Genomic DNA, 13,906 nt, shown 5'->3' on the forward strand with positions numbered 1-13,906 from the left:
ACCACTGGTGGTACAGTAGAGTGATGTGGTATAGGTATCAACACCACTGGTGGTACAGTAGAGTGATGTGGTATAGATATCAACACCACTGCTGGTACAGTAAACTGATGTGGTATAGGTATCAACACCACTGCTGGTACAGTAGAGTGATGTGGTATACTGTAGGTATCAAAACCACTGCTGGTACAGAATAGTGATGTGGTATACTGTAGATATCAACACCACTGCTGGTACAGTATACTGATGTGGTATAGGTATCGACATCACTGCTGGTACAGTAGAGTGATGTGGTATACTGTAGGTATCAAAACCACTGCTGGTACAGTAGAGTGATGTGCTATACTGTAGGTATCAACACCACTGCTGGTACAGTAGAGTGATGTGGTATAGGTATCGACATCACTGGTGGTACAGTATACTGATGTGGTATACTGTAGATATCAACACCACTGCTGGTACAGAATAGTGATGTGGTATACTGTAGGTATCAACACCACTGCTGGTACAGAATTGTGATGTGGTATAGGTATCAACACCACTGCTGGTACAGTAGAGTAATGTGGTATACTGTAGGTATCAACACCACTGCTGGTACAGTAGAGTGATGTGGTATCGGTATCGACATCACTGGAGGTACAGTAGAGTGATGTGGTATACTGTAGGTATCAACACCACTGCTGGTACAGTAGAGTGATGTGGTATAGGTAGCAACACCACTGCTGGTACAGTAGAGTGATGTGGTATACTGTAGGTATCAACACCACTGCTGGTACAGTAGATTGATGTGGAATACTGTAGGTATCAACACCACTGCTGGTACAGAATAGTGATGTGGTATAGGTATCAACACCACTGGTGGTACAGTAGAGTGATGTGGTATAGATATCAACACCACTGGTGGTACAGTATAGTGATGTGGTATAGATATCAACACCACTGCTGGTACAGAATAGTGATGTGGTATACTGTAGGTATCAACACCACTGGTAGTACAGTAGAGTGATGTGGTATACTGTAGGTATCAACACCACTGGTGGTACAGTAGAGTGATGTGGTATAGGTATCAACACCACTGGTGGTACAGTAGAGTGACGTGGTATACTGTAGGTATCAACACCACTGGTTGTACAGTATAGTGATGTGGTATAGATATCAACACCACTGCTGGTACAGAATAGTGATGTGGTATACTGTAGGTATCAACACCACTGGTAGTACAGTAGAGTGATGTGGTATACTGTAGGTATCAACACCACTGGTGGTACAGTAGAGTGATGTGGTATAGATATCAACACCACTGGTGGTACAGTAGAGTGATGTGGTATACTGTAGGTATCAACACCACTGGTAGTACAGTAGAGTGATGTGGTATACTGTAGGTATCAACACCACTGGTGGTACAGTAGAGTGATGTGGTATACTGTAGGTATCAACACCACTGGTAGTACAGTAGAGTGATGTGGAATAGGTATCAACACCACTGCTGGTACAGTAGAGTGATGTGGTATAGGTATCAACACCACTGCTGGTACAGAATAGTGATGTGGTATACTGTAGGTATCAACACCACTGGTGGTATACTATAGTGATGTGGTATACTGTAGGAATCAACACCACTGGTGGTATACTATAGTGATGTGGTATACTGTAGGAATCAACACCACTGCTGGTACAGAATAGTGATGTGGTATACTGTAGGTATCAACACCACTGGTGGTACAGAAGAGTGATGTGGTATACTGTAGGTATCAACACCACTGGTGGTACAGAAGAGTGATGTGGTATACTGTAGGTATCAACACCACTGCTGGTACAGTATACTGATGTGGTATACTGTAGGTATCAACACCACTGGTGGTACAGTATACTGATGTGGTATACTGTAGGTATCAACACCACTGGTGGTACAGTAGAGTGATGTGGTGGAGGTGGTAGAGGGACATCCGGTTTGGAGCGAGCGGTCGCATTTGCATTCGCTCTGCAGGTAGTATAACTTTTCATTACATTTCATTACATTTCATTATAGTACAACGGTTTAATTTGTCCAACCTTAGCAATTTCTTCTTAGCTAGCTACATAGCCGTCTGTGTATCAAAGATAATTGCGTAATTATCGTATTTCGTCGTCTATCGTAGTCCACACTGCTATCTGCCCAGCAGCTAGCCAGCTAGCAAACGTCCACCGTCTACCCAATAGTAGTATAACTTTTCATTACATTTCATTATAGTACAACGGTCTGATTTTCATTTTCATTACAGTACAACGGTTTGATTTGTTTGATCTTAGCTAGCTACATAGCCGTCTTTGTATCAAACATAATTGTGTAGTTATTGAGGTTCGCTAGCCAGCTATTTTCGTCCTAACGTAACGCAACGTAGCCAACACTGCTAGCTAGCCAGCTTGCCACCGAATAGCAGCATTGTAGAAACGAGTGCATTACAACGGAACGACTTGATTAGTGTAGTGTTGGCTGGCTACACAGTTGTCTTTGCTGGCTACACAGTTGTCTTTGCTATCTTTGATTTGTTTGATCTTAGCTAGCTACTTAGCTGGCTACGTAGCCGTCTTTGTATCAAGGATAATTGTGTAGTTATCGAGGTTCGCTGAGGTTCGCTAGCCAGGTATTCTCGTCCTAACGTAACGTAACGTAGTCAACCCTGCTAGCTAGCCAGCTAGCCACCGATTAGCAGCACTGTAGAAACGATTACATTACAACGGAACGACTTGATTTGTGTAGTGTTAGCTAGCTACATAGTTTTCTTTGCTATCTTTGTATCTAAGATAATTGTGTAGCTTTGAGTAATTATCGGTTAGCTAGCCAGCTATTTTCGCCTGCCGCGCTGCCGTCCTCCTACCTAGCCAACACTGCTAGCTAACACTGCTAGCTAGCCAACTTCTACCGAATAGCAGCACTGTAGAAACTTACATTACAACGGAACGACTTGATTAGCGTAGTGTTAGCTAGTTGTCTTTGCTGTCCTTGTATCCATGATAATTGTGTAGTTTAGAGAAATTTAGAGAAATTGTCGAGGTCACCTAGCCAGCTTCACTTTCAACAACGCAGCCACTGCTAGCCAGGCTACTTCACCAGCCAGCAGTACTATATCATTTTAGTCAATTAGATCTTTTATTTTATTTATTTTTTTTGCAACGTAAGCTTAACTTTCTGAACATTCGAGTCGTGTAGCCCACTTGTCATTCTAATCTCCTTTGCTTTAGCGTAGCCTCTTCTGTAGCCTGTCAACTATGTGTCTGTCTATCCCTGTTCTCTCCTCTCTGCACAGACCATACAAACGCTTCACACCGCGTGGCCGCGCCCACCCTAACCTGGTGGTCCCAGCCCGCACGACCCACGTGGAGTTCCAGGTCTCCGGTAGCCTCTGGAACTGCCGATCCGCGGCCAACAAGGCAGAGCTCATCTCAGCCTATGCGTCCCTCCAGTCCCTCGACTTCTTGGCACTGACGGAAACATGGCTCACCACAGATAACACTGCTACTCCTACTGCTCTCTCTTCGTCTGCCCACGTGTTCTCGCACACCCCGAGAGCTTCTGGTCAGCGGGGTGGTGGCACCGGGATCCTCATCTCTCCCAAGTGGTCATTCTCTCTTTCTCCCCTTACCCATCTGTCTATCGCCTCCTTTGAATTCCATGCTGTCACAGTTACCAGCCCTTTCAAGCTTAACATCCTTATCATTTATCGCCCTCCAGGTTCCCTTGGAGAGTTCATCAATGAGCTTGATGCCTTGATAAGCTCCTTTCCTGAGGACGGCTCACCTCTCACAGTTCTGGGTGACTTTAACCTCCCCATGTCTACCTTTGACTCATTCCTCTCTGCCTCCTTCTTTCCACTCCTCTCCTCTTTTGACCTCACCCTCTCACCTTCCCCCCCTACTCACAAGGCAGGCAATACGCTTGACCTCATCTTTACTAGATGCTGTTCTTCCACTAACCTCATTGCAACTCCCCTCCAAGTCTCCGACCACTACCTTGTATCCTTTTCCCTCTCGCTCTCATCCAACACTTCCCACACTGCCCCTACTCGGATGGTATCGCGCCGTCCCAACCTTCGTTCTCTCTCCCCCGCTACTCTCTCCTCTTCCATCCTATCATCTCTTCCCTCTGCCCAAACCTTCTCCAACCTATCTCCTGATTCTGCCTCCTCAACCCTCCTCTCCTCCCTTTCTGCATCCTTTGACTCTCTATGTCCCCTATCCTCCAGGCCGGCTCGGTCCTCCCCTCCCGCTCCGTGGCTCGACGACTCATTGCGAGCTCACAGAACAGGGCTCCGGGCAGCCGAGCGGAAATGGAGGAAAACTCGCCTCCCTGCGGACCTGGCATCCTTTCACTCCCTCCTCTCTACATTTTCCTCTTCTGTCTCTGCTGCTAAAGCCACTTTCTACCACTCTAAATTCCAAGCATCTGCCTCTAACCTCTCTGACCCTATCCCCTCCTCTCTTCTCCAGACCATTTCCGGAGACCTTCTCCCTTACCTCACCTCGCTCATCAACTCATCCTTGACCGCTGGCTACGTCCCTTCCGTCTTCAAGAGAGCGAGAGTTGCACCCCTTCTGAAAAAACCTACACTCGATCCCTCCGATGTCAACAACTACAGACCAGTATCCCTTCTTTCTTTTCTCTCCAAAACTCTTGAACGTGCCGTCCTTGGCCAGCTCTCCTGCTATCTCTCTCAGAATGACCTTCTTGATCCAAATCAGTCAGGTTTCAAGACTAGTCACTCAACTGAGACTGCTCTTCTCTGTATCACGGAGGCGCTCCGCACTGCTAAAGCTAACTCTCTCTCCTCTGCTCTCATCCTTCTAGACCTATCGGCTGCCTTCGATACTGTGAACCATCAGATCCTCCTCTCCACCCTCTCCGAGTTGGGCATCTCCGGCGCGGCCCACGCTTGGATTGCGTCCTACCTGACAGGTCGCTCCTACCAGGTGGCGTGGCGAGAATCTGTCTCCTCACCACGCGCTCTCACCACTGGTGTCCCCCAGGGCTCTGTTCTAGGCCCTCTCCTATTCTCGCTATACACCAAGTCACTTGGCTCTGTCATAACCTCACATGGTCTCTCCTATCACTGCTATGCAGACGACACACAATTAATCTTCTCCTTTCCCCCTTCTGATGACCAGGTGGCGAATCGCATCTCTGCATGTCTGGCAGACATATCAGTGTGGATGACGGATCACCACCTCAAGCTGAACCTCGGCAAGACGGAGCTGCTCTTCCTCCCGGGGAAGGACTGCCCGTTCCATGATCTCGCCATCACGGTTGACAACTCCATTGTGTCCTCCTCCCAGAGCGCTAAGAACCTTGGCGTGATCCTGGACAACACCCTGTCGTTCTCAACTAACATCAAGGCGGTGGCCCGTTCCTGTAGGTTCATGCTCTACAACATCCGCAGAGTACGACCCTGCCTCACACAGGAAGCGGCGCAGGTCCTAATCCAGGCACTTGTCATCTCCCGTCTGGATTACTGCAACTCGCTGTTGGCTGGGCTCCCTGCCTGTGCCATCAAACCCCTACAACTCATCCAGAACGCCGCAGCCCGTCTGGTGTTCAACCTTCCCAAGTTCTCTCACGTCACCCCGCTCCTCCGCTCTCTCCACTGGCTTCCAGTTGAAGCTCGCATCCGCTACAAGACCATGGTGCTTGCCTACGGAGCTGTGAGGGGAACGGCACCTCAGTACCTTCAGGCTCTGATCAGGCCCTACACCCAAACAAGGGCTCTGCGTTCATCCACCTCTGGCCTGCTCGCCTCCCTACCACTGAGGAAGTACAGTTCCCGCTCAGCCCAGTCAAAACTGTTCGCTGCTCTGGCACCCCAATGGTGGAACAAACTCCCTCACGACGCCAGGACAGCGGAGTCAATCACCACCTTCTGGAGACACCTGAAACCCCACCTCTTCAAGGAATACCTAGGATAAAGCAATCCTTCTGCCCCCCCCCCCCCCCCCCCCTTAAAAGATTTAGATGCACTATTGTAAAGTGGCTGTTCCACTGGATGTCATTAGGTGAATGCACCAATTTGTAAGTCGCTCTGGATAAATGACTTAAATGTAAATGTAAATGTAAAGGTATCAACACCACTGCTGGTACAGTATAGTGATGTGGTATACTGTAGGTATCAACACCACTGCTGGTACAGTATACTGATGTGGTATACTGTAGGTATCAACACCACTGGTGGTACAGTAGAGTGATGTGGTGGAGGTATCAACACCACTGCTGGTACAGTATAGTGATGTGGTATAGGTAACAACACCACTTGTTGTACAGACTAGTGATGTGGTATACTGTAGGTATCAACACCGCTGCTGGTACAGTAGAGTGATGTGGTATACTGTAGGTATCAACACCACTGCTGGTACAGTAGAGTGATGTGGTATAGGTATCAACACCACTGCTGGTACAGAATAGTGATGTGGTATAGATATCAACACCACTGCTGGTACAGTAGAGTGATGTGGTATAGGTATCAACACCACTGCTGGTACAGAATAGTGATGTGGTATAGATATCAACACCACTGGTGGTACAGTAGAGTGATGTGGTATAGGTCTCAACACCACTGGTGGTACAGTAGAGTGATGTGGTATAGGTATCAACACCACTGGTGGTACAGTAGAGTGATGTGGTATAGATATCAACACCACTGCTGGTACAGTAAACTGATGTGGTATAGGTATCAACACCACTGCTGGTACAGTAGAGTGATGTGGTATACTGTAGGTATCAAAACCACTGCTGGTACAGAATAGTGATGTGGTATACTGTAGATATCAACACCACTGCTGGTACAGTATACTGATGTGGTATAGGTATCGACATCACTGCTGGTACAGTAGAGTGATGTGGTATACTGTAGGTATCAAAACCACTGCTGGTACAGTAGAGTGATGTGCTATACTGTAGGTATCAACACCACTGCTGGTACAGTAGAGTGATGTGGTATAGGTATCGACATCACTGGTGGTACAGTATACTGATGTGGTATACTGTAGATATCAACACCACTGCTGGTACAGAATAGTGATGTGGTATACTGTAGGTATCAACACCACTGCTGGTACAGAATTGTGATGTGGTATACTGTAGGTATCAACACCACTGGTGGTACAGAATAGTGATATGGTATACATATCAACACCACTGCTGGTACAGTATACTGATGTGGTATAGGTATCAACACCACTGGTTGTACAGAATAGTGATGTGGTATACTGTAGGTATCAAAACCACTGCTGGTACAGAATAGTGATGTGGTATACTGTAGGTATCAACACCACTGCTGGTACAGTAGAGTGATGTGGTATAGGTATCGACATCACTGTTGGTACAGTATACTGATGTGGTATACTGTAGGTATCAACACCACTCCTGGTACAGAATAGTGATGTGGTATACCGTAGGTATCAACACCACTGCTGGTACAGAATAGTGATGTGGTATACTGTAGGTATCAACACCACTGGTGGTACAGTAGAGTGATGTTGTATAGGTATCAACACCACTGGTGGTACAGAATAGTGATGTGGTATACTGTAGGTATCAACACCACTGTTGGTATAGTATAGGGATGTGGTATAGGTATCAACACCACTGGTGGTACAGTATAGTGATGTGGTATACTGTAGGTATCAACACCACTGGTGGTAGAGAATAGTGATGTAGTATACTGCAGGTATCAACACCACTGTTGGTATAGTATAGGGATGTGGTACACTGTAGTTATCAACACCACAGGTGGTACAGAATAGTGAAGCATTTAGCAGTCTATTCATCAGGTGCTTACTAAAGAACTGACATTGCATACAGACCTGCATGAGCCTTACTCCATTGTGTAGATACTCTGTCTTACTCCAGTGTGTAGATACCCTTGTCTTACTCCAGTGTGTCAATACTCTGGTCTTACTCCAGTGTGTAGATACCCTTGTCTTACTCCAGTGTGTAGATACCCTTGTCTTACTCCAGTGTGTCGATACTTTGGTCTTACTCCAGTGTGTAGATACCCTTGTCTTACGCCATTGTGTAGATACTCTAGTCTTACTCCAGGGTGTAGATACTCTGGTGTTAGTCCAGTATGTAGATACTCAGTCTTACTCCAGTGTGTAGATATTCTGGTCTTAGTCCAGTGTGTCGATGCTCTAGTCTTACTCCAGTGTGTAGATACTCTGTCTTACTCCAGTGTGTAGATACTCTGTCTTACTCCAGTGTGTAGATATTGTATTCCTCTGCCTCCTCCTGTTGATCTGTGGTTGGCAGGGAGGACTGCAGCTGAGAAGACTGATCAATACTGGACACTAAACCCATTCTCACCCAGGACAAGCACTGCTGCCCCACCCAGGCAGGCAGACCTACACACCACGCTGCTCTCCAGCTCTTTACACTGCAGTATCAGCAGCACACACTCACTTCTTCACTAAATCAAGTGTTAAACAACAGCTTAGAAGAACCCTAGCCTATATTCAGTCACCATGGTGGTCAAAATCGTAGGACAGAAACATTGCCTTGGTTAAAACATGCTTGACTTTTAAGAATGATTCTGTTTTAAGAATCAAACCACTAGGGACTACTTATAGAAAGTGTACCACTCCAGTATTTATTTCTAACCTCTTTATGGCTATGCTGTGGAACACATCAATATTCACCACCATGCCCACATTCACTCTTTTTCCCATGTCTGCATGACATTTCACAATAACGAGTAATAACACCATCCATTACTTCACTGGAAGTCAGTGTGTGACTCACTGTCAGTGTGTGACTCGTGTCTAAACAGGTGCCCTGGCCTGTATATCCATGGAGATCCTATTCAATTACCAGTTAGTATTCTAACTCCTAATTCTATGTGTATAGCGCTAGTTTAACACAGTTATCATGGCTTCACTATTCACCTCACACCTGCTGCCAGCTGGTTTCCATTCTAGACATCAACTTATTCTACAATGCCTTTCATCCTTTGGATTCTTCAAATTAAATCAAATCAAATGTATTTATATAGCCCTTCTTACATCAGCTGATATCTCAAAGTGCTGTACGGAAACCCAGCCTAAAACCCCAAACAGCAAGCAATGCAGGTGTAGATGTGTTGTTATCTATAGTTCGCAGTTATTTCTAAAGGGGGGGGGGGGAACCTCACTCACTCACCACCATGTCACACTGCTGACCTCAATACCACAGCTGGGGTCAATTCCATTTCAGTTCAGGCAGGTGAAATAATGATAATAATGGGCAGCTTTAAATTTGTTAACTGGATTTCAAGTAATTTCCTGCTGAATTTAAATGGAATTGATCCCATCCTTGTTCACCTCTAACCTACCTGTGTCCTTCAGCCATTTAAAACTACTAGGTACTGTACCTCAGTGCTGAGAAAGACTACTACAGTACTTATATCACTTCAAGTAAGTAGCCTCCAGTGTGTCTAGAGGTTTTTGCTTAAAGGGAAAATCCACTCAAAAACCACATTTTGGTGTTCTTTTCAGTAGTCCACTGTTGATACAGTCCGAGTTTTCAGCGATTGGACTTTCAAGAAGCAAAGTGCCACTGGCCACATCATCATGATGTATTGAGTGTTCATGAATCATTATGTATTGAACGTTCGTTTGCGAATGTACAAAGTGGATGACAAATATTTCACAATGCACTTTACCTAAGTACTTTAGGCCTATATTTAAATCCAAAGTAGATCCAATGTACACATTTTACACACAGAACAGACCAATGCAGTCATCATCTATAGACTACTGGGACGTCCTCCTCTGTTTTTCTGTAACATATTACAATCCACTTGTTGTTGATGTTTCCTGTTGAAGACGCTACTGTACATATTAATAATTTCATATGCTCATTCTGTACATACATTATATGATTTCTGAGGTGTGTTTACCTTTAATCGTATGCATTATTATTTACTACCTCGCCCCCCCACCCCACCCTGACTCCTCAGCAGTCCTGACGTTGATTTACCTAAAGTGTCACAGATGGGTATTGTCCAGGACAATCCCAACCTGAATAGCCCTCCATGCAATCCCATACACTCTTTCCCTCACGTATTCCCCTCCCTCTCCATCTCAACCCCTCCCTCCATCTCCCCTCCTCTTTGCCTGCAATACAATTCAGGCATGTCTTCCCTCTCTATGCCTGCATCTCTCCCTCCAGCCCACCTCATCTCTCTTTCTCTCTCTCTCTGCCTGCTTCTCTCCCTCCTTCCCACCTCATCTCTCTTTCCCTCTCTATGCCTGCCTCTCTCCCTCCATCCCACCTCATCTCTCTTTCTCTCTCTCTGCCTGCCTCTCTCCCTCCAGCCCACCTCATATTTCTTTCTCTCTCTATATATATATACGTAATACTATACTACACAATATAATATTCCCCTCTTTTCTCCCTCTCCTTCTCTTCCTTTATCTATCTCTCCCTCTCTGTGAACAGCAACTATCATAGCATTTTCAATCTGCCTCCCCCCGTCTCTTCCTCTCCATCCTTCTCTCTCTTTCCCTCCCACACACACATACACTCTGCCAGGCATCATCCTAAATCAAGGCAGGAGAAGAGGGAGGGATGGAGGGAGGGAGTGAGGGGGAATGCACACACACAGCAGCACATTTTAACACATATTGTCGCTGACATCTTGGCCAAACGTGAATTGTCAAGCCCTATGTAAACAATGATGTGGTTACCATCCACCCCCTTCTTCATCCCCCGGTCCTCACAGCCTATTCACACACACGCACACGCACACGCACACGCACACACACACACACACATACACACCGTAGGGAACAGCAGCAAGCAGGACCCCTGTTCTCCCACCCAAGCCGCAGCCCCAGCCCCAACCCCAGCACCAGCCCCAACCCCAGCCATAAGGGAAGAATAGCAGGTCTTACTGAGTCTCCGTGAGCCGATGCATCCCATGGTGTATTCACAAAGGCCCTGGATACAAGCAAGGAAGTGTTACCCTGACACCATACATTCTCTCTCGCGCGCTTCTCTCTCTTGCTCGCTTCGCTCTCCCTCGCTCTCCTGCACACTGTCTCTCCCTCCCTCTCTGGCTCTCTCTCTCTTCTGCGCTTGCTCGCTCAGTCTCTCTCCCTCTCTCTTTACCAGTGCTGTGAGAGTCTTATATGATCCCGCTAGTAAGTTAGTATGACTGAGGGAGACAGCTTTTAGTTAAATATGGAAGAGTGATATTATTATCATTATTATTATTATTATTATTATTGCTATAACTATAACTTGTATTATTACTATTATTATCATCAACATGTGTTGACATTGTTAACATTATTATTATTACTACCATAATCGTATTATATCTGTATTATATCTGTAGTGAAATCCAAGAGATATGGTGATTGGGAAATCAGGCTAATAGGAAAGTGAAGCATCATATTATTGACAGGCAGTACTCTTGTCCATTAGCCTGTGAATGGCAGTGTGTTGAATGCTGTGGCTTGTAGCCATACCATTAGAGGTTCAATAGCAGGGGACTGAGTGGTGGGCTTTTCCATTGTTGTCATTGTTGTGGATATAACTGCACTGCTGTAATATTGGAGCTCTAAAATGGGGTTCTCTCTCTGTCTCCCTCTCCTGTGCGCAAGCTGCCTAACAATGCACTGCAGCGGTTTCCCAGCCCCTCTAACCATCCTTCTCTCCCCCTCTCTCTGTCACGCTCACACTGAGCTCTCAAATAACACACACATGCACGCATGCACGCACGCACGCACACAGGCCCAATATTGAAGAATCATGACAAAACACAGGAGGGTATTCCTTGAGCATCAAAGATCTCCAAAGCCTTTCCTCTGTGTCATCCCTCTCTAAATCGATCCTATTCTCTGTCATCTCCCTCTCTCCCTCTTCCCCTCCCCTCCATCCCCCTCTTTCCTGGTGACAAAAACAATGAGAGGAGTGGCCTCATTATCTGCACCCATCTATCTCTCTCATCTCATCTGACCTGCATACATCTCCCACCAAATCTAATGCCCCTATCAATTCAATTTCAATTTAAAGGCTTTATTGGCATGGGAAATATACAGTTGAAGTTGGAAGTTTTCATACATGTTGGAGTCATTAAAACTCGTTTTTCAACCACTCCACAAATTTCTTGTTAACAAACTATAGTTTTGGCAAGTCGGTTAGGACATCTACTTTGTGCATGACACAAGTAATTTTTCCAACAATTGTTTAAAGTGTCACGCCCTGACCGTAGAGATCTTTTTATGTCTCTATTTTGGTTTGGTCAGGGTGTGATTTGGGTGGGCATTCTGTGTTCATTTTTCTATGTTTTCTATTTCTTTGTGTTTGGCCGGGTGTGGTTCTCAATCAGAGGCAGCTGTCTATCGTTGTCTCTGATTGAGAACCATACTTAGGTAGCCTTTTCCCACCTGTGTTTTGTGGGTAGTTGTTTACTGTTTTGTGTTTCTGCACCTGACAGAACTGTTTGTTGTCGTTTTGCTCTTTGTTATTTTGTTCAAGTGTTTTTTTGAAAATAAATCATGAACACTTACCACGCTGCGCTTTGGTCCACACCTTCTTCAACAGACGACCATTACATACAGACAGATTATTTCACTTATAATTCACTGTATCACAATTCCAGTGGGTCAGAAGTTGACATACACTAAGTTGGCTGTGCCTTTAAACAGCTTGGAAATTCCAGAAAATGATGTCATGGCTTTTGAAGCTTCTGATAGGAAAATTGACATCATTTGAGTCAATTGGAGATGTACCTGTGGATGTATTTCAAGGCCTACCTTCAAACTCAGTGCCTCTTTGCTTGACAAAATGGTAAAATCAAAAGAAATCAGCCAAGACCTCAGAAAAAGAATTGTAGACCTCCACAAGCCTAGTTCATCCTTGGGCGCAATTTCCAAATGCCTGAAGGTACCACATTCATCTGTACAAACAATAGTACGCAAGTATAAACACCATGGGACCACACAGCCGTCATGCCACTCAGGAAGGAGACGCCTTCTGTCTCCTAGAGAAGAACGTACTTTGGTGCGATAAGTGCAAAACAATCCCAGAACAACAGCAAAGGACCTTGTGAAGATGCTGGAGGAAACAGGTACAAAAGTATCTATATCCACAGTAAAACGAGTCCTATGTCGACATAACCTGAAAGTCCGCTCAGCAAGGAAGAAGCCACTGCTCCAAAACCGTCATAAAAAGACAGACTATGGTTTGCAACTGCACATGGGGACAAAGATCGTACTTTTTGGAGAAATGTCCTCTGGTCTGATAAAACAAAAATAGAACTGAAACATAAATAGTGACTGTGACTCACTGTCACAGTCATACTCTGGACCTAGTTTTGTCCCATGGAATAAATGTTGTGGATCTTAATGTTTTTCCTCATAATCCTGGACTATCGGACCACCATTTTATTACGTTTGCAATCGCAACAAATAATCTGCTCAGACCCCAACCAAGGAGCATCAAAAGTTGTGCTATAAATTCTCAGACAACCCCAAAATTCCTTGATGCCCTTCCAGACTCCCTCAGCCTACCCAAGGACGTCAGAGGACAAAAATCAGTTAACCACCTAACTGAGGAACTCAATTTAACCTTGCGCAATACCCTAGATGCAGTTGCACCCCTAAAAACTAAAAACATTTGTCATAAGAAACCAGCTCCCTGGTATACAGAAAATACCCAACCTCTGAAGCAAGCTTCTAGAAAATTGGAACGGAAATGGCGCCACACCAAACTGGAAGTCTTCCGACTAGCTTGGAAAAACAGTACCGTGCAGTATCGAAGAGCCCTCACTGTTGCTCGATCATCCTATTTTTCCAACTTAATTGAGGAAAATAAGAACAATCCAAAATTTATTTTTGATACTGTCGCAAAGCTAACTAAAAAGCAGCATTCCCCAAGAGAGGATGGCTTTCACCTCAG

At 45.4% G+C, this 13,906-nt stretch overlaps 1 protein-coding gene across 4 annotated transcripts in view; it reads right to left on the reverse strand.

The window, feature by feature from the left end:
- The window catches only part of LOC139567161 (uncharacterized), a 70,355-nt gene extending 59,199 nt beyond the window's left edge, over positions 1-11,156 (reverse strand). Inside the window, exon 1 of one of the 4 annotated variants that reach the window (XM_071388641.1) lies at positions 10,894-11,156. In XM_071388641.1, the coding sequence (XP_071244742.1) occupies positions 10,894-10,921 (28 nt within the window). In that variant the 5' untranslated portion in view covers positions 10,922-11,156. The remainder of the gene's footprint in view (positions 1-10,893) is intronic. The other 3 variants (XM_071388640.1, XM_071388643.1, XM_071388642.1) reach the window with 3 other exon arrangements.
- Positions 11,157-13,906: the final 2,750 nt, after the last annotated feature.

This window comes from Salvelinus alpinus, unplaced genomic scaffold, assembly GCF_045679555.1.
Source record: "Salvelinus alpinus unplaced genomic scaffold, SLU_Salpinus.1 scaffold_59, whole genome shotgun sequence".
Taxonomy (NCBI): Eukaryota; Metazoa; Chordata; class Actinopteri; order Salmoniformes; family Salmonidae; genus Salvelinus; species Salvelinus alpinus.